The sequence below is a fragment of the Anomaloglossus baeobatrachus genome, chromosome 1, assembly GCF_048569485.1.
Source record: "Anomaloglossus baeobatrachus isolate aAnoBae1 chromosome 1, aAnoBae1.hap1, whole genome shotgun sequence".
Classification (NCBI taxonomy): domain Eukaryota; kingdom Metazoa; phylum Chordata; class Amphibia; order Anura; family Aromobatidae; genus Anomaloglossus; species Anomaloglossus baeobatrachus.
In genome coordinates, this window is record NC_134353.1 from 285,341,315 (window position 1) to 285,360,460 (window position 19,146).

At 44.5% G+C, this 19,146-nt stretch overlaps 1 protein-coding gene across 2 annotated transcripts in view; it reads right to left on the reverse strand.

Annotated features, from left to right (window-relative positions):
* The window catches only part of NFKB1 (nuclear factor kappa B subunit 1), a 183,740-nt gene that overhangs the window by 108,966 nt on the left and 55,628 nt on the right, over window positions 1-19,146 (reverse strand). For both annotated transcript variants that reach the window (XM_075336817.1, XM_075336807.1), the window contains exon 2: window positions 9,299-9,340. In XM_075336817.1, coding sequence (XP_075192932.1) covers window positions 9,299-9,334 — 36 coding nt within the window. In that variant the 5' untranslated portion in view covers window positions 9,335-9,340. The remainder of the gene's footprint in view (window positions 1-9,298; window positions 9,341-19,146) is intronic.

Genomic DNA, 19,146 nt, shown 5'->3' on the forward strand with positions numbered 1-19,146 from the left:
CCCCCACTCCTTTAACCTCTGCACCAATGCTGACAGCATTCACACATCTATAAAGAAAAGACCTCTTGATGCGATGCTGACTTTGTGCACCCAACCTCTTTGGTCGACCATGAGGAGTCCTGTTCTGAGTGGAACCTGTCATGTTAAACTTCCAGTGACAAGTATGAGACAGTGCTTGAGTGGTAACACTAAATTTAACACACCTGTTCCCCATTCAAACCTGAGATGTTGTAACACTAATGAGTCATATGGCACCAGGGACGAAAACTGGTTAATTAGGCACAATTTGGCCATTTTCACTTAGGGGTGTACTCACTACAGTTGCCAGCAATTTTGACATTAATGGCTGTGTGTTGAGTTATTTAGAGGGGACACCAAATTTACACTGTTATACAAGCTGTACACTGACCACTATACATTGCAACAAAGTGTCATCTCCAGTGTTGTCCCATGAAAAGACATAATAAAATATTTACAAAAATGTGAGGGATGTACTCACTTTTGTAGTGTACTGTGTGTATGTGTGTGTATATATATATATATATATATATATATATATACACACACACATACACACACACATACATATATACATTATATATATATTTATTTATATATATTTATTTATATATAGACATATACATATATACAGTCATATGAAAACGTTTGGGCACCCCTATTAATGTTAACCTTTTTTCTTTATAACAATTTGGGGTTTTGCAACAGCTATTTCAGTTTCATATATCTAATAACTGATGGACTGAAAAATATTTCTGGATTGAAATGAGGTTTATTGTACTAACAGAAAATGTGCAATCCGCATTTAAACAAAATTTGACCGGTGCAAAAGTATGGGCACCTCAACATAAAAGTGACATTAATATTTTGTAGATCCTCCTTTTGCAAAAATAACAGCCTCTAGTCCCTTCCTGTAGCTTTTAATGAGTTCCTGGATCCTGGATGAAGGTATATTTGACCATTCCTGTTTACAAAACAATTCCAGTTCAGTTAAGTTTGATGGTCGCCGAGCATGGACAGCACACTTCAAATCATCCCACAGATTTTCAATGATATTCAGGTCTGGGGACTGGGATGGCCATTCCAGAACATTGTAATTGTTCCTCTGCATGAATGCCTCAGTAGATTTGGAGCGGTGTTTTGGATTATTGTCTTGCTGAAATATCCATCCCCTGAGTAACTTTAACTTCGTCACTGATTCTTGCACATTATTGTGCGACCTTCAACTTTAACAAGATTCCCAGTGCCGGAATTCGCCACACAGCCCCAAAGCATGATGGAACCTCCACCAAATTTTACTGTGGGTAGCAAGTGCTTTTCTTGGAATGCTGTGTTTTTTTGCCTCCATGCATACATAACGCCTTTTTGTATGACCAAACAACTCAATCTTTGTTTCATCAGTCCACATGAACTTCTTTCAAAATGTAACTGGCTTGTGCAAATGTGCTTTTGCATACCTCAAGCGACTCTGTTTGTGGCGTGCTTGCAGAAACGGCTTCTTTCGCATCACTCGTCCATACAGCTTCTCCTTGTGCAACGTGCGCTATATTGTTGACCGATGCACATTGACACCATCTGCAGCAAGATGAAGCTGCAGGTCTTTGGAGGTGGTCTGTGGATTGTCCTTGACTGTTCTCACCATTCTTCTTCTCTGCCTTTCTGATATTTTTCTTGGCCTGCCACTTCTGGGCTTAACAAGAACTGTACCTGTGTTCTTCCATTTCCTTACTATGTTCCTCACAGTGGAAACTGACAGTTTAATTCTCTGAGACAACTTTTTGCATCCTTCCCCTGAACAACTATGTTGAATAATCTTTGTTTTCAGATCATTTGAGAGTTGTTTTGAGGAGCCCATGATGCCACTCTTCATAGGAGATTCAAATAGGAGAACAACTTGCAATGTGGCCACCTTAAATACCTTTTCTCATGATTGGATACACCTGCCTATGAAGTTCAAAGCTCAATGAGGTTACAAAACCAATTTAGTGCTTTAGTAAGTCAGAAAAAAGTAGTTAGGAGTGTTCAAATCAAGAAATTGATAAGGGTGCCCATACTTTTGCACCGGTCAAATTTTGTTTAAATGCAGATTGCACATTTTCTGTTAGTACAATAAACCTCATTTCAATCCAGAAATATTACTCAGTCCATCAGTTATTAGATATACTGTCCAGATATATGAAACTGAAATAGCTGTTGAAAAAACCCAAATTGTTATAAAGAAAAAAGGTTAACATTGATAGGGGTGCCCAAACTTTTTCATATGACTGTACATACATATATAGCCAGTGGGGTAGGATGGCAAGACAGAAGCTTTTCCTTGGGTCAGAAGAGAGATTTGACAGGCTTTGAAAAGTCCAAAATTGTGAGATGTCTTGAAGAGGGATGCAGCAGTCTTGAAATTGCCAAACTTTTGAAGCGTGATCACCGAACAATCAAGCGTTTCATGGCAAATAACCAACAGGGTCGCAAGAAGCGTGTTTGGGAATAAAGGCGCAAAATAACTGCCCATGAATTGAGGAAAATCAAGTGTGAAGCTGCCAAGATGCCATTTGCCACCAGTTTGGCCATATTTCAGAGCTGCAACGTTACTGGAGTATCAAAAAGCACGAGGTGTGCCATAGTAAGGGACATGGCCAAGGTAAGGAAGACTGAATAATGACCACCTTTGAACAAGAAACATAAGATCAAATGTCAAGACTGGGCCAAGAAATATCTTAAGACTGATTTTTCAAAGGTTTTATGGACTGATGAAATGAGAGTGACTTTTGATGGGCCAGATGGATGGGCCAGAGGCTGGATCAGTAAAGGGCAGAGAGCTCCACTCCGACTCAGACGCCAGCAAGGTGGAGGTGGGGTACTGGTATGGGCTGGTATCATCAAAGTTGAACTTGTGGGACCTTTTCGGGTTGAGGATGGAGTGAAGCTCAACTCCCAGACATACTGCCAGTTTCTGGAAGACAACTTCTTCAAGCAGTGGTACAGGAAGAAGTTGGTATCGTTAAAAAAAAAAAACATGATTTTCATGCAGGACAATGCATCACATGCATCCAACTACTCCACAGAGTGGCTGGCAAGTAAAGGTCTAAAAGAAGAAAAAATAATGACATGGCCCCCTTGTTCACCTGATCTGAACCCCATAGAGAACCTGTGGTCCTTCATAAAATGTAAGATCTACAGGGAGGGAAAACAGTAACCTCTCGGAACAGTGTCTGGGAGGCTGTGGTGGCTGCTGCACGCAATGTTGATCATAAACAGATCAAGCAACTGACAGAATCTATGGATGGACTTTGATATTTATGAGTCTTTTGGGTTGATTGAGAACATAGCTGTTGACGAATAATAAAAAAAATCCGTTAAAATACAACTTGCCTAATAAGTCTACACACGGTGTATATCAAGTCTGCCAAATATATGTGGATGAATGTGTTATGGCCTAATGAGACCAAGGTTGAACTGTTTGACCATAATTACAAAAAATATTATTGAAAAAAACAAAAACCTTGGCCATCACCCAAAGCACACCATACTCACAGGGCAGCATGGTGGAGTCACAATTATGCTGTGGGGATGTGTTTCTGCAGCTGGAACTGCAGGTTGCCCCACCTTATTGACTATGTAGTTGCTGTCCCTTTAAGAGCGACTATTTGGGCACCATTCCTTTAATTCTTTAAGGCCTTTGGGAAATAATTGTGGTTTTCCATTCAACATACAGACACCCATTTACTCCTTTATTTCTATAGAAGGGGGGATTTCGAGTTTTAACCCCTACAACATCCAGAGATTTTCTGTTTTTCGTTTTCTTTTTTCCTCCTGTTCTTCCAAGAGCCATAACTTTTTTATTTTTTCCCATCACCATAGATGTATCGAGGCTTGTTATTTTGTGGGATGAGTTGTAATTTTTAAAGAAATTATTCATTTTACTACCGTGTTTTTCCAAAAATAAGACCTCCCCCAAAAATAAGCCCTAGCAGGGATTTTCAGCATTTTCGGAGAAAGGCGTAAATATAAGCCCTCCCCCGAAAATAAGCCCTAGTCCCGGATCAATAATGAAGTGTCCGTGCAGCTAAAAAAAGATACAGATACTGCAGGACACTTCATTATAGACAGCGGCACCCGGCGATTACACTCACCCGACACCGAGCAGAGGACCTGCAGTGATCACACACCCGCACACATCAGCTCTCACACACACACACACACACAAAATCAGATCTCACACACACACACACACACACAATCAGATCTCACACACACCAGATCTCACACACACACAATCAGATCGCACACATAATCAGATCGCACACATAATCAGATCGCACACATAATCAGATCGCACACACAAACATCGCCTCACACGCAAACAACAAATCACACACACACACAAACATCGGATCGCACACACATCGGATCGCATACACACTCACCTCATCCAGTGACACCGATCTCTTCTCGCCGGGAGAATCCTGAGAGGCAGTGCGGTGCAGCGCGATGAACAGGACCTGCGGCCGGACACGTGACTTGCTCTCATTCCCTGCTGCCATAAGTGCTGGATGTGATGTGATGTGTGTGTGTGTGTGTGTGTGTGTGTGTGTCTGCAATCGGCTGTGTGTGTGTGTGTGTGTGTGTGTGTTTGCGATCGGCTGTGTTTTCTGCAATCGGCTGTGTGTGTCTGCGTTCGGATGTGTGTATCTGCGATCGGCTGTGTGCATCTGTGATCGGCTGTGTGTATCTGTGATCGGCTGTGTGTATCTGTGATCGGCTGTGTGTATCTGTGATCGGCTGTGTGTGTCTGCGATCGGCTGTGTGTGTCTGCGATCTGCTGTGTGTGTATCTGTGATCGGCTGTGTGTATCTGTGATCGGCTGTGTGTGCCTGCGATCTGCTGTGTGTGATCTGCTGTGTATATCTGTGATCTGCTGTGTGTCTGTATGTGATCTGCTGTGTGTATCTGTGATCGGCTGTGTGTGTCTGCGATCGGATGTGTGTGTCTGCGATCGGCTGTGTGTATCTGTGATGGCTGTGCGTGCCTGAGATCTGCTGTGTGTGATCTGCTGTGTATATCTGCGATCTGCTGTGTGTGTGAATCTGTGATCGGCTGTGTGTGCCTGCGATCTGCTGTGTGTGATCTGCTGTGTATATCGGTGATCTGCTGTGTGTCTGTGTGTGATCTGCTGTGTGTATCTGTGATCGGCTGTGTGTGTCTGCGATCGGATGTGTGTATCTGTGATGGCTGTGCGTGCCTGAGATCTGCTGTGTGTGATCTGCTGTGTATATCTGCGATCTGCTGTGTGTGTATCTGTGATCGGCTGTGTGTGCCTGCGATCTGCTGTGTGTGTATCTGTGATCGGCTGTGTGTATCTGTGATCGGCTGTGTGTATCTGTGATCGGCTGTGTGTATCTGTGATCGGCTGTGTGTATCTGTGATCGGCTGTGTGTATCTGTGATCGGCTGTGTGTATCTGTGATCGGCTGTGTGTATCTGTGATCGGCTGTGTGTGCCTGCGATCTGCTGTGTGTGTATCTGTGATTGGCTGTGTGTATCTGTGATCGGCTGTGTGTATCTGTGATCGGCTGTGTGTATCTGTGATCGGCTGTGTGTGCCTGCGATCTGCTGTGTGTGATCTGCTGTGTATATCTGCGATCTGCTGTGTGTGATCGGCTGTGTGTATCTGTGATCGGCTGTGTGTATCTGTGATCGGCTGTGTGTGCCTGTGATCTGCTGTGTGTGATCTGCTGTGTATATCTGTGATCTGCTGTGTGTGTCTGGGATCTTCTGTGTGTGTCAGCGTGTCAGCTAGCAGCAGGGTAGGACGGTGTGCAGCACCGACCGGAGATCACAGGAGGACCTGGGAACCACGCAGACGTCCTGGTCTGGTGAGTATGAGTCTCCTGGGAAGTGGGGGGTCTGCTTTTTTGGGAGGTAAACTTACCCCCAACCGTGTTTCTCCAAGAATAAGACCTCCTCCAAAAATAAGCCCTAGCGCTTTTTTGGGGGGCAAAAAAAAAATAAGACAGTGTCTTATTTTTGGAAAAACATGGTATATAGTGTACTAGAAAACAGAAAAAAAATCCAAGTGCAGTGAAATTGAAAAAAAAATGTGCAATTACTGAATTATTTAGTGTTTTTTTTTCATGTTCACTATATACAAGTAAAACTGACCTTGTAATAAAATTTCCTCAGGTTACTTCGAGTTCATAGATACCAAACATTTATAGTTTCTTTTATTTAATTGGTGAAAAAAAAAATCAGAAATTTGTTCCAAAATAAAAAGAAATTTGCACTTTTGTCACCATTTTCCGCGACCTGCAACAATCTCAATTTTTGGGATCTGGGGCTGTGTGATTACTTATTTTTTGCACCCTGAGCTGATGTTTTTAAATGAGTACTTTTGGTAGATATACTGTTTTGATTGCCTCTTTTTGCATTTTATTGTAATGTTGTGGTGGCTAAAAATGTTTTAATTCTAGCATTTTGATTTTTTTTTGTTACGATGTTTACTGATCAGTTTAATTTTATTTTATATTTTGATAGATCGGATATTTCTGAAAGAGGCGATACCAAAGTATGCGCAATTTTTTTTCATTTGTTTTTTTATTTTCAATGGGACAAAAGGGAAGTGATTTGAGCGTTTCTGTTTTTGAGGAGTTTTTTCATATCTTTTTAAGACTCTTTTTTTCCCCATTTTTTATTGTTTTTACTAGTCCCCTTAGGGGTTGAAAATATTTTATTAAACAAATACAGTGGTTTAACAACAATGAAACACAAGATGTGTATGCAAGGATTGAATATAATGTGGCAGTGTACTGGTTCATTGAAATCCAGGATATTAAAGTACAACTAAACATAGCACAAGTTAATGACATCCATATATTTATATTTGTTAAAGTGCTATAATGCATAAAATAGAAGACCAACTAAGGTCATGGAATGCAAGGACAAATGCCACATATGGAAATCAATTCTGTAAAGAGACCAGTATAGCAGGGCAGCAAAGGATAATCACAAAGTGCTAATGTGCAAAAAACATATTGCTGACAGATAACATACCCATTTATGATCACTAACCTTCCCCCTGATGAAGCAAACTTACTGAAACAGATGCGAAACGTACGTTGGGGCTTTGTGGTCAGGCTTTTTGTGACAGCGTTATTTTCATAAATGGGTATATTATCTGTCAGCAATAAGTTTTCTGCACATTTTCACTTTATGATGATTCTTTGCTGCCCTGATATATTGCTTTCTTTTCAGGATTGATTTCCATATGCGGCATTTGTCCTTGCATTCCATGACCTTAGTTGGTTCTATATTATAGTTTAGTTGCAATGTAATATCCTGGATTTGAATGAACCAGTACGCAGCCTCATTATATTCAATCCTTGCATACACATTTTGTGTTTTATTATTTTTAAACCATTGTATTTGTTTAATAAAATATTTTAACATAACATTTTTCTTCATGCCTTAGTGAAGTTAATGCTATACTGCTAATACAAGTACACATGTGACCACCACTGTGACCACCAGTATTTTCCCAATATGGTGTATTGGGGTTTTTATCTCATAGATCCCCTTAGGGAACTTAAAGCTTTGATCGCTTTTGCTGTACAGAGCGGTGCATCAGCATTGCTCTGTATAGCTGAAATTATTTCCTATCAACGCCAGCTTTTAACAGGAAGTTCGTCATGACAGGCATAGGGGTCATCAGCTGACCCCTGGCTGTCATGACAACACATTGCCGTTCCACAATCATGTCTTGGCGTTGCCGATAGGAGCAGGGAATAACGCTGACCTGCCTGCCGCTGTTAGAGGCACATGTCGCCTGATCAGATCAGCTGACATGTGCAGGTAAAGATGCAGACTCTGCATGTGAGCCCGCATCATAGGAAGGGACACAACCTATAACGTATTAGTATGTCATAGGTCAAGAAGGGGTTAATAAATTGCAGTATTTTTAGTGTCTTGTTAAAGATGGGCCAGGAAAAATTTCACTCAAATTGGGTGAAAACTGAGGTTTTGTATTCAATGGGCTGCACACACAGATTGTCTGCTTTATATACCGTATATAGATTTATCAAACACACAAAGTGGGGACAATGCTTCTCTTCTTCAGCAAATGGAAAGTGTCAAACAGTGAATCTGAACCACACTTCCTTCAGGCACATGCAGGAAATGGAAGTTAATACCATGTACAATAACTATCAGCCCACTTGTTTCCATTTTCACTACAAAACCATTCAGAATGGTTATATGGCCACTTTATTAAAGGCTCTTTCACAATTCGATGCAGGGAAACTAGACACGTGACCCCGGGGTGCAGCATAAAATCATAAAATCTAATGTCAGTTCATGATTTTCAGAGGGAAACCATATTAAAATGCAAAAATTGAAAAATCTGAGTAACTTTGAAAGAGGCCAGAGCAGTAGTTCAATCTCTGCTAGCCTTCAGGATGGTTCTCTTGCAGAAGTGTATGCTAAGGATGGTGCCACCGATGAAAATATATCCAGCTGAAGGGAACTGTGTAGGGTGTAAACTACTTGTCGAAGAAAGGTGGACATCAGGAATCATTCTGATAAATAAGCAGTGCAGTTAAGCAAACTGCAGTAAAGTACAAAGCTGGTGTTCCAACCAATACATCTTGGCATTCATTCACGTCAGTTTTTTTCATGCCCAAGTTTATTCAGTGATTTTGGACAGATTTTCTTCAGAGTTTGATCCAAGTTTCATCAGTTTTTCTCGTACTTGGAAAAAAAAAAAAGTTGTAACTAACATGGGTGCAGGGGTTGTAATTGCACCCGGACCCTGGAGCTTAGGCCTATATAAAAAAGACCAATACTAATAAAGACTTGCAATAATTGAGCTTTCCATTGAAGCTTTTGAACTGGGGCCCATGAGCTTCACGCTACGCCACTGACTGCACCGTTTTTTTCCTAAGGCCTCATTCAGATGTCAGTTTTTTCATGTAAAAGAAAAATGACCAAATGTCAGCAATGATTTTCATCAGAAAAACACAGATAGTACTCATGTGAAAAAACGTCTGTGTGAATGAGCCCTAACAGTCCGTGAAAATGGAACTGCGTGCATTGCCGACTTTGATCTGACACTTGGTCCACGAAAAATCACAGACATGTGATCAGCCCCATTCACAATATTGTAAAAATAAGTGCTATCTGTAAAAGTGTAGACAGTACTCGTAAGCAAAAAAACTGATGTGTATAAGCCCTAACAATGTCATTTATGGCGGACAGAGCCAATAATCAGATTCATGAGAAATGATACTTACCGCCGGGTCAGCCATCTCGAACATGTTTTTCGCCATAGCTGCCTGCAAAGCAAAGAGTCAAATGTTATCATTCAGATCATTATAAAAATAAGCTCATTACTTTTACATTTTTGTAACATGTCTATTAAAATTTCCATATTATGGTTTACCTTCTTAACCTCCTACAGGTTATGTATATGATAAAAATAATCACATCTCAAATTTTTTAAGTGATACTTAAATCAGATACTAACAACAATTACGGTATGTTTATAGGTGTTTAGAGAAAATTCAGGAAAGCCACCAACCGATAAACCTGATAGAACTGAGCAACATACAATATATGATAACTACATACAAGGTAGGCCAGGGTAAAGGGCGTTAAGAAAAACACTTTGACTTATTGCTTTGAGACTGAATGTTTTGCTCTTTTGTCGTCTGTTCTATCTAATAAGACTTCAGGAAACTATTTGAGTAATTTAACTTAGAGGGATTGTCTGTTTCAGGCTACTACTTTTTATAAGCCATGTAAGGTTGAATGGGTGAAAAAAAAACAAGACCGAGAACTCTGGCTATATTATAGCCTCAGAGAAGAACAATATATTTACTTTAATAATAGCTACAAACATAATAAAATAAATTCAAAGTAATAAAAGATCCATGAACAGCAGCTTACTGACTGCTTTCCTAATGCTTTGTATTGCACTGTATGGAGGTACAACTTCCCCAAAGTACAATTTAATAAAATAATTTTTTGAACTAGTATAATGTAAATCAAACAGTAGAACTTCGCAAGGTCATGATGTAAAAGCTCTGTTCTTTTGATTAGCGTTAAAAGTGCTTTAGGTTTGCATTTTAAGTCTGCAGATCAATTTTTTCCAGTACATAGGATGAAAACCGTGCCAAATCTGCATCAAAACCTGAATGTGAGCCATTATAGCCGCTGACTGTCAGGGAACAGGCAATGTTGGAACACGAGGATCATGGGATCAATGATGTGTCTTATTTTTTTAACTCGTCCTAAGGTTTCTGAAAAAAATGCTTATTAATACATTGAGTGATGACAAATGTAATTTTAAAATTATGGAAATCTAGAAATTGGCTCAAAAGCTTCCCAAATGCCATCATAAACTAAAAAAATATGTAAACTCACAGACATATATCAATTAATATATACCGTAATATATAATAGTTAGAGAGCTACATGGCCGTGGTGAATTACCTTCTATATTAAGGATAAGAGATGCTTAATTGTCCTGACAGTTCACATGCAGTAAATTAAGCCACTTTAACTTAGCATACGGTTAAGATATGCATCTCATTATGTTCAGTGAGCAAACGTCCTCTGCAACTAGTGATTAGTAGCAGCAGTCACATGTCCATACAGCTGGAACAGGATAGGTGTGATCACAGAAACATCAAATATTTTTTGCAAATAGTCAACAGAGTCACAAAAAACATGTTGAGAAAATGATGCATCTTACCTTATTTTTCAGATTAGAAGACACACTTTTCTTCCCAAAAATTTGTGAGAAATATGAGAGGTGTGTCTTAAAATCCGAATGCACCTTACCGGGAGGTGGAGAAGCGCTGTGCTGGGGCCTATGCAGTGGCGGGCTGTGCTGGGGCCTGTGCGGTGGCGGGCTGTGCTTGTGCCTGTGCGGTGGCGGGCTGTGCTGGGGCCTGTGTGGCCGCGGGCTGTGCTGGGGTCTGTGCGGCAGTGAGCTGTGCTTGGGCCTGTGTGGCGGCGGGCTATGCTGGGGCCGGTGGGGCGGTAGGCTGTGAGGCAATGGGCATCCTGAAAGTGTCAGCGATGCAGGGTTCAAATAATGGCGCCCGGAGGTGGCATATGCGCAGATGGCGCTCTCGGCTGAAGATCTCATCAGTGCATGAGCCGCCTTCAGCACATTGATCTCCCAGCAGCGGACTTAAGGAAAATGGCGCCCGGAGGTGGCGTGTGCGCAGATGAGATCTTGGCTTGTCGAGTCCGGGTGCCATTTATTTAAAGCCCACACCGCCAACAGTTTCTGGAAGTTGCCTACCTCACAGCATTTCGGACACCCGTCGCCCGCAGTATCGACCTACTCCACCACTGCCCCTGCCTCCTGGGACCCCACTCCACCACCGCTGCCATCGCCCTTCTGGTAAGAAACCAGCAGATTGCAAGACAGACCCCATTTTTTTTCTATCTTTTTTTTTTCCTCAAAATTTGGGGTGCGTCTTATAATCCAGTGCTTCTCATAAACCGAAAAATACGGTAATTGCCAAAGATTTGAGTACAGTAGAGTCAAATGTAAAGTGACCAGGAACTCATTATCCTCTAGAGTTGTCATATTTCAGAACTGCTATCTCCCTCAAGCGCCCAGAAGTACAAGGTCTTCAATCTTCAGAGACATGGCCAAGGTAAGGAAGGCTGAAACTTGATCACAACAGAACAAGACACATAAGTTGAAATGTCAAGACTGGGCCAAGAAATGTAAAATGTTTTATGTAGTGAAGAGATAAGAGTGACTCTTGATTAACCAGATGGATAAGCCTGTGGCTTGATCAGTAATGCACAGAGAACTTCACTTCGACTCAGTCGCCAGCAAGGTGAAGGGGTACTGCTATGGGCTAGTATTATTAAAGATGAGCTAAAGATGAGATTTTTTTTTTTTTTGGTAGGACAATGCTCCCTTGTATGTATCAAAGTACTCCATGGTTTGGCTAACCAGTAAAGGCCTTAAGGATAAAAGAATAATGACATTCACCATTTCTCACCTTACTTAAACCATATTGTGAGTATCTAGCCCTTCTTAAACATAAGATTTATGGTGAAGGAAAACAGCACACCTCTCTCTTAGTTATGTTTGAAAGGCTGTGGTTGGTGCTGCCCAAAAAGTTGATCGTCCACAGGAGGAGGGGATGTATGGGGAGAGGGAGAATGAGGAGGGGGGATGTATGGGGAGAGGGAGAATGAGGAGGGGGGATGTATGGGGAGAGGGAGGCACCACTCCCTCTCCCCATACATGTATACAGACATGGTATACAGACATGGTATGGGGAGCAAATGGGAAAGAAATTTTGAAGACACAGAATAAAGAGTGACATGATATATGAGGAGCAAGTGGGCAGGATGGGGAGTGAGGTGGAAAAGTATATGGACACGCAGGCGGTAGTGAGGAAGACAGTAAGGGATGAGAAAAATGTGAGGGGGCACATAATAGAGACTGGGTAGTGGAGGGACGTGGTATGGAGAGGGGGCAGAATTGGAGGACAGTGTGAGGCCATAGCGAGGAGGGGTGGGATGAGAGGGCACAGTATAAAGACTGGGCAGTATAGGGTGATACAGTGAGAGCACAGTGTGAAGAGTAGTATGGAAAGGAGAGGGAGTGTGTGGGGCATATAAGAGGGACAGTGTGGGTCATATTTTGTGCAGAGAACAGAGTGAGGGGCCATTATTTATTCTGGGGCACAGTGTAAGGCAGATATTTTTAAATCAAGTATTATAATTATTCTGCTATTTTAGGGGCATCGTGATGGGATGTGCTGCAGAAGACCAGAGAAGATGGAAATCTGCAGAGACGAGATGTGAATGTGAAAAGTCATCATGGCGTCAGAACAAGGTGAATAGAAAGAAACGGCTTCAGGTACTTGAATGTAAATATTTATTTGTGATACTGACTGTGTCATCATTAGGCCTGGGTCCCACTTGTGCATTGCTTCTTATGAGAGCGCAATAGCACCCCCACTGATCAGCTGCTCTTGATGCAAGTGGCCGGAAATGCTTATTTCTGGATCTTCTTCGTCCTCTGATGGTGTCCGCGGCCGGGTACTGCACATCCACCTCATTGATTTTAATAGGAACCTGCTGCCACTATCAGAAGACGGAGCAGATCCAGAACTGAGCACTTCCGGGCACCTACCACCACCGGCACGGCACCTAGAACAGGCGATTGGTGGGGGTGCCAGGTGCCGGATCCTGAACAATCAGACATTGGGGATCTATCCTAAGGAAAGGCCTTCAGTGTTAAAGTAGTGGACAATCTCTTTAATTAAGTCTTGTGCCATCTGACAAGTTAAGGGTTACTATGTTTTTATTTATGTTGTTAGGAGCATTAAAGGGGTTGTCCAAGTTTGTGATGAGTGTGCAGTCACTCCTTGTGTCAATCTATGTGACTGCAGACTTCTGAATTCTCACAGTGTGCACACTGCACGCTGTCAGGATTCTCTGATGCCAGCGGTGAGAGTGGGAGGTTATGAAGCTGCAAGTATGCGATTTACATAGATGTGGTCACGTGCTGAACAGACATGCTCAATGAAAATGAATTGACTGAAGCTAGACACATCAAACCAGAATGTGGCCAGAAGTGTACAAATCTCATACTTGTGCTCACATGATCGTCCACTCTCGTCACTGGCACCGGAGAATCCTAAAAGTGTGCAGAGCAGAATTTAGAAGCGTGAAGTCATGAATAGATTCACTGCAGACTTTCATCTCTAATCTGGACAATCCCTTTAATTACAAAATTAAGCAGTGTAGTATCCTCAGTTCTAACAGCGTGTAATATACCCACTGTCACAATTCAGCTCTGCTCACTGGTCATCACATGGCCACTCCACTCATATGTGATTTTCATACTTGCATGTGACAATTAGCTTTTCTTCATACGTTTCTCATTGAACATTGAGAGAATTATTAAGAGAAGCTCGTTACCACATGACTGTAAGTGTGCAAATCATATATGAGTGACTGGTCACATGACGACCACCCAAATTGCTTGGTGGGGGGGGGCACCAAACTGAATTCTTGCCCCGGGTGCTGGAAAGCTTAGATACACCTCTGCTATATTGGTCATTGATATTTTAAAAAAAATGGCAAAAATGTACCATATTATTCAGATTGTAAGACACATTTTAACAAGAAAAATCTTGCTAAAAAGTGTGTGCACAGGCAGCTTTCTGTGATGGAGGAGAACAAAGTCACTGCATCCTTCCAAATCAGAAAGAGGTCTCCTCTCTCTCCTCTTGCTACACAATGATCTAAGTGATCAGCGCAGAACAGGAGTTGAAACTGCCAGGACCTGCATGTCCTGGACAGCTCAAAGAACTTCCACATGATTAAATCAAGGACCTTTCAGGTCATGTGATCAGTCTCATGCCTGGAAGGAACTGCACGTGTATATATGCAAATGTAGCAGTGCTGTGTCTATATATGCATATGTAGCACAGCTGCATATCTATATATGCATATGATGCAGAGCTGTATGTTTATATATGCATAGGTTGCAGAGCTGTGTGTCTATATATGCATATGTAGAAAAGCTGTGTGAAGGTGAGGGTGAGTGTTGGATATGTGTGTAAAATATATAGCTCTTTATCAGAAGTTCCCTTCCCATCCACCACAGTCTGGGGGAAGGTATGCACTGAACAAGGGAGATACAGGAATGGGACAGCTGTTAATAAAGCTACTGTTCCACTCTGGCCTAGCAACAGATTGAGCAAAGGTTCATCTTGGCTCTCTACCAGGGATGGGGAGGGAACCTTAGGCTTCATTCCCCCCATACCTGGGAATGGACACACCCACGTTTGATGGGGTAAGGAAACCTAGGCTTCATTCCCCCACACCTGGGACTATACATTCCCACATTTCTGTGGGTTTATAAGCACAAGAGCACACATGCTCTGTCTCTCTGCTGGCATCAGGACAAGCATACTGGGCTAAGTAACCTCTGGGACCCCTGCATTAACCCCCCCTTGACCAAACCCTAACCCTCCTCTGCACTATCCCTATCCCATGTTGCTGCACTGCTATTAACTCCTGTAGTTAAGAGGGGGCAATACACGGTATTAAGAACTGGGTATGTGAACTTTTGATCAGGGTCATTTGGATGTTTTTATTTGTCATTATTATTTAAAAATGGAAAACACAATAGTTTGACAATAAATGGCTTCACCCAACCACTAACCATGAGTGAGAAAAAAAAAAGAGAATTTTGTTTACTTACCGTAAATTCTTTTTCTTATAGTTCCGTATTGGGAGACCCAGACATTGGGTGTATAGCTTCTGCCTCCGGAGGACACACAAAATACTACACTAAAAAGTGTAGCTCCTCCCTCTGAGCATATACACCCCCTGGATAACCAGATCTAGCCAGTTTAGTGCAAAAGCTGAAGGAGAATAGCCACCCACAAGTAAAGACAGAGCAAGAACCGGAACAACCGGAGACTCTGTCCACGACAACAGCCGGTGATAACACGCGGAACAAGAAACTGCCAACAGGCAACAGGGAGGGTGCTGGGTCTCCCAATACGGAACTATAAGAAAAAGAATTTACGGTAAGTAAACAAAATTCTCTTTTTCTTTATCGTTCCTATGGGAGACCCAGACATTGGGACGTCTCAAAGCAGTCCATGGGTGGGAATAAACAGAAAAACTGAGAAGTAGGCGGAGCCTAACTTCACAAATGGGCGACAGCCGCCTGAAGGATGCGTCTGCCCAAGCTCGCATCTGCCGAAGCATGAGCATGCACTTGGTAGTGCTTTGAAAAGGTATGCAGGCTAGTCCAAGTGGCAGCCTGACAGACCTGCTGAGCCTTAGCCTGGTGCCTGAAAGCCCAAGAGGCACCGACAGCTCTGGTCGAGTGTGCCTTGATCCCCGGCGGGGGAGGCACCTGAGTACACTGGTAGGCATCGGAAATGGCCGACCTAATCCAACGAGCTAAGGTCGGCTTAGAAGCCGAGAGGCCCTTACGCCGACCTGTGGTTAGCACAAAAAGAGAGGTGCACCGCCTAAGAACAGCGGTGCGAGACACATAGATCCGGAGCGCCCGCACCAGATCCAGAGTATGCAACGCTTTTTCAAAGCGATGAACAGGAGCCGGACAAAAGGAAGGCAGGGAAATGTCCTGGTTAAGGTGGAACAGAGAAACCACCTTAGGGAGAAAGTCCGGAGTCGGACGGAGAACCACCTTGTCTTGATGAAAAACCAAAAAAGGTGACTCCGAAGAGAGCGCAGCCAAATCAGAGACTCTCCTGAGGGAAGTTATGGCCACTAGAAAGACCACTTTCTGTGAAAGACGAGACAAAGAAACCTCCCTAAGAGGCTCAAAGGGGGGTTTCTGCAAGGCCGTGAGGACCAAATTGAGGTCCCAGGGATCCAAGGGCCGCCGGTAAGGCGGAATGATGTGAGACGCGCCCTGCATGAAGGTGCGGACCTGAGCCAGCCGGGCGATACGCCGCTGGAACAGCACTGACAGAGCCGAGACTTGTCCCTTGAGGGAATTGAGGGATAGTCCTAGCTGCAGACCGGACTGTAGAAAGGACAGAAGGGTCGGCAAGGAAAAAGGCCAAGGAGCATGGCCGGACGAGCGACACCAGGACAGGAAAATTCTCCAGGTCCTGTGATAGATTTTGGCCGAGGAAGACTTCCGAGCCCGAGTCATAGTGGAGATGACTTCAGGAGGAATACCAGAAGCCGTCAAGATCCAGGACTCAAGAGCCACGCCGTCAATCTGAAAGCCCCAGAATTCTGGCGGAAAAACGGACCTTGTGAGAGAAGGTCTGGACGGTCCGGAAGATGCCACGGCACCTCTACGGACAGATGGAGCAGGTCTGGGTACCAAGCTCGCCTGGGCCAGTCCGGAGCAATGAGGATGACCCGACGGCCCTCCATTCTGATCTTGCGCAGAACTCTGGGCAAGAGAGCTAGAGGGGGAAACACGTAGGACAGACGAAACTGGGACCAATCTTGAACCAGAGCGTCCGATGCAAAGGCCTGAGGATCGTGGGAGCGAGCCACGTAAACCGGAACCTTGTTGTTGTGCCGGGATGCCATTAGATCCACTTCCGGAGTGCCCCACTTGCGGCAGATTGACTGAAACACTGCCGGATGCAGGGACCACTCGCCACTGTCCACGGTTTGACGGCTGAGATAATCTGCTTCCCAGTTTTCCACGCCTGGGATGTGGACTGCGGATATGGTGGACTTGGAGTCCTCCATCCATTGAAGGATGCGTTTAACCTCCAACATTGCCAGGCGGCTGCGTGTCCCGCCTTGGTGATTGATGTAGGCAACCGCTGTCGCGTTGTCTGACTGGACTCGAATGTGCCTGCCCGCCAACAGGTGGTGAAAGGCTAGGAGAGCTAGAAGCACAGCTCTGGTTTCCAGCACATTGATCGAGAGGGCTGATTCGGACGGAGTCCAAGTGCCCTGTGCTCGGTGGTGGAGACATACCGCTCCCCAGCCGGATAGACTGGCATCCGTGGTGAGGATCACCCAGGACGGGGCCAGGAAGGAGCGTCCCTGAGACAGAGAGAGGAGCCGAAGCCACCACTGAAGGGAGCCCCTGGTCTGTGGCGACAGAGCCACTAGCCTGTGCAAGGAGGAAGTCCGCTTGTCCCAACAGCGGAGAATGTCCAGCTGCAGAGGACGCAGATGGAACTGGGCAAAGGGAACAGCCTCCATTGACGCCACCATCTGACCCAGCACCTGCATTAGGTGCCTGATGGAATGACGGCGGGGCCTCAGCAGAGAGCGCACCGCCAGATGGAGGGACTGCTGTTTGACTAAGGGCAGCTTCACAAGTGCCGGCAGAGTCTCGAACTGCATCCCTAGGTACATGAGCCTCTGGGTCGGAGTCAGAGTGGATTTGGGCAGATTGACAAGCCACCCGAATTGGGCTAGAGTGGCGAGAGTGAGCGAGACACTCCGCTGACAGTCTGCGCTGGATGAAGCCTTGACTAGAAGGTCGTCCAGGTAAGGAATCACTGCCAACCCCTGGAGGTGCAGAACCGCAACCACTGCTGCCATGACCTTGGTGAGTACTCGAGGGGCCGTGGCTAACCCGAAGGGGAGAGCCACGAATTGGAAATGTTCCTCTCTGATTGCAAAACGTAGCCAACGCTGGTGTGAAACTGCAATTGGCACATGCAGATAGGCATCTCTGATGTCGATGGATGCCAGGAAATCTCCTTGGGTCATTGAGGCAATGACTGATCGCAGAGACGCCATGCGAAAATGCCGCACCTGAACATGCTTGTTGAGAAGCTTGAGATCCAGGATGGGCCGGAAGGAACCGTCCTTTTTGGGGACTAGGAAGAGATTTGAGTAGAAACCTCTGAACCGTTCCCGGGCGGGAACCGGTACAATTACTCCGTTGGCCTGCAAGGATGCCACGGCCTGAGAGAAGGCAGCGGCCTTGGAGCAGGGGGGAGTTGACAGAAAAAATCTGTTTGGCGGGCTGGAAGAGAATTCTGTCCTGTAGCCGTGGGAGATGATATCCCGCACCCACTGATCGGAGACGTGTTGAAACTACACGTCGCCAAAGTGGGAGAGCCTGCCACCGACTAAGGACGTTGCTGGCGTGGCCAGATAGTCAAGAGGAGGCTGCCTTAGTGGCAGCAGCTCCTGCGGTCTTCTGTGGACGCGCCTTTGTGCGCCAGTTGGGTTTTTGGTCCTTGGCTGAGTTACTGGACGAGGCCAAGGGCTTAGAGGATGACCAGTTGGAGGAACGAAACCTCGACTGGTTCCTACCCTTGGCAGGTTTCCTGGTTTTAGTTTGTGGCATGGAAGTACTCTTCCCGCCAGTAGCTTCCTTAATAATTTCATCCAGTTGTTCACCGAATAGCCTGGATCCAGCAAAGGGGAGCCCAGCAAGTACTTCTTTGAAGAAGCATCTGCCTTCCACTCTCGAAGCCACAAGATCCTGCGGATAGCGAGGGAATTAGCCGAAGCCACCACCGTGCAGTGAGAAGCCTCCAGCATGGCAGACATAGCATAGGATGAAAAAGCTGAAGCTTGGGAAGTTAAGGCAACCATTTCGGGCATAGATTCCCTGGTGAGGGAATGCATCTCCTCTAGAGAAGCAGAGATGGCTTTGAGAGCCCAC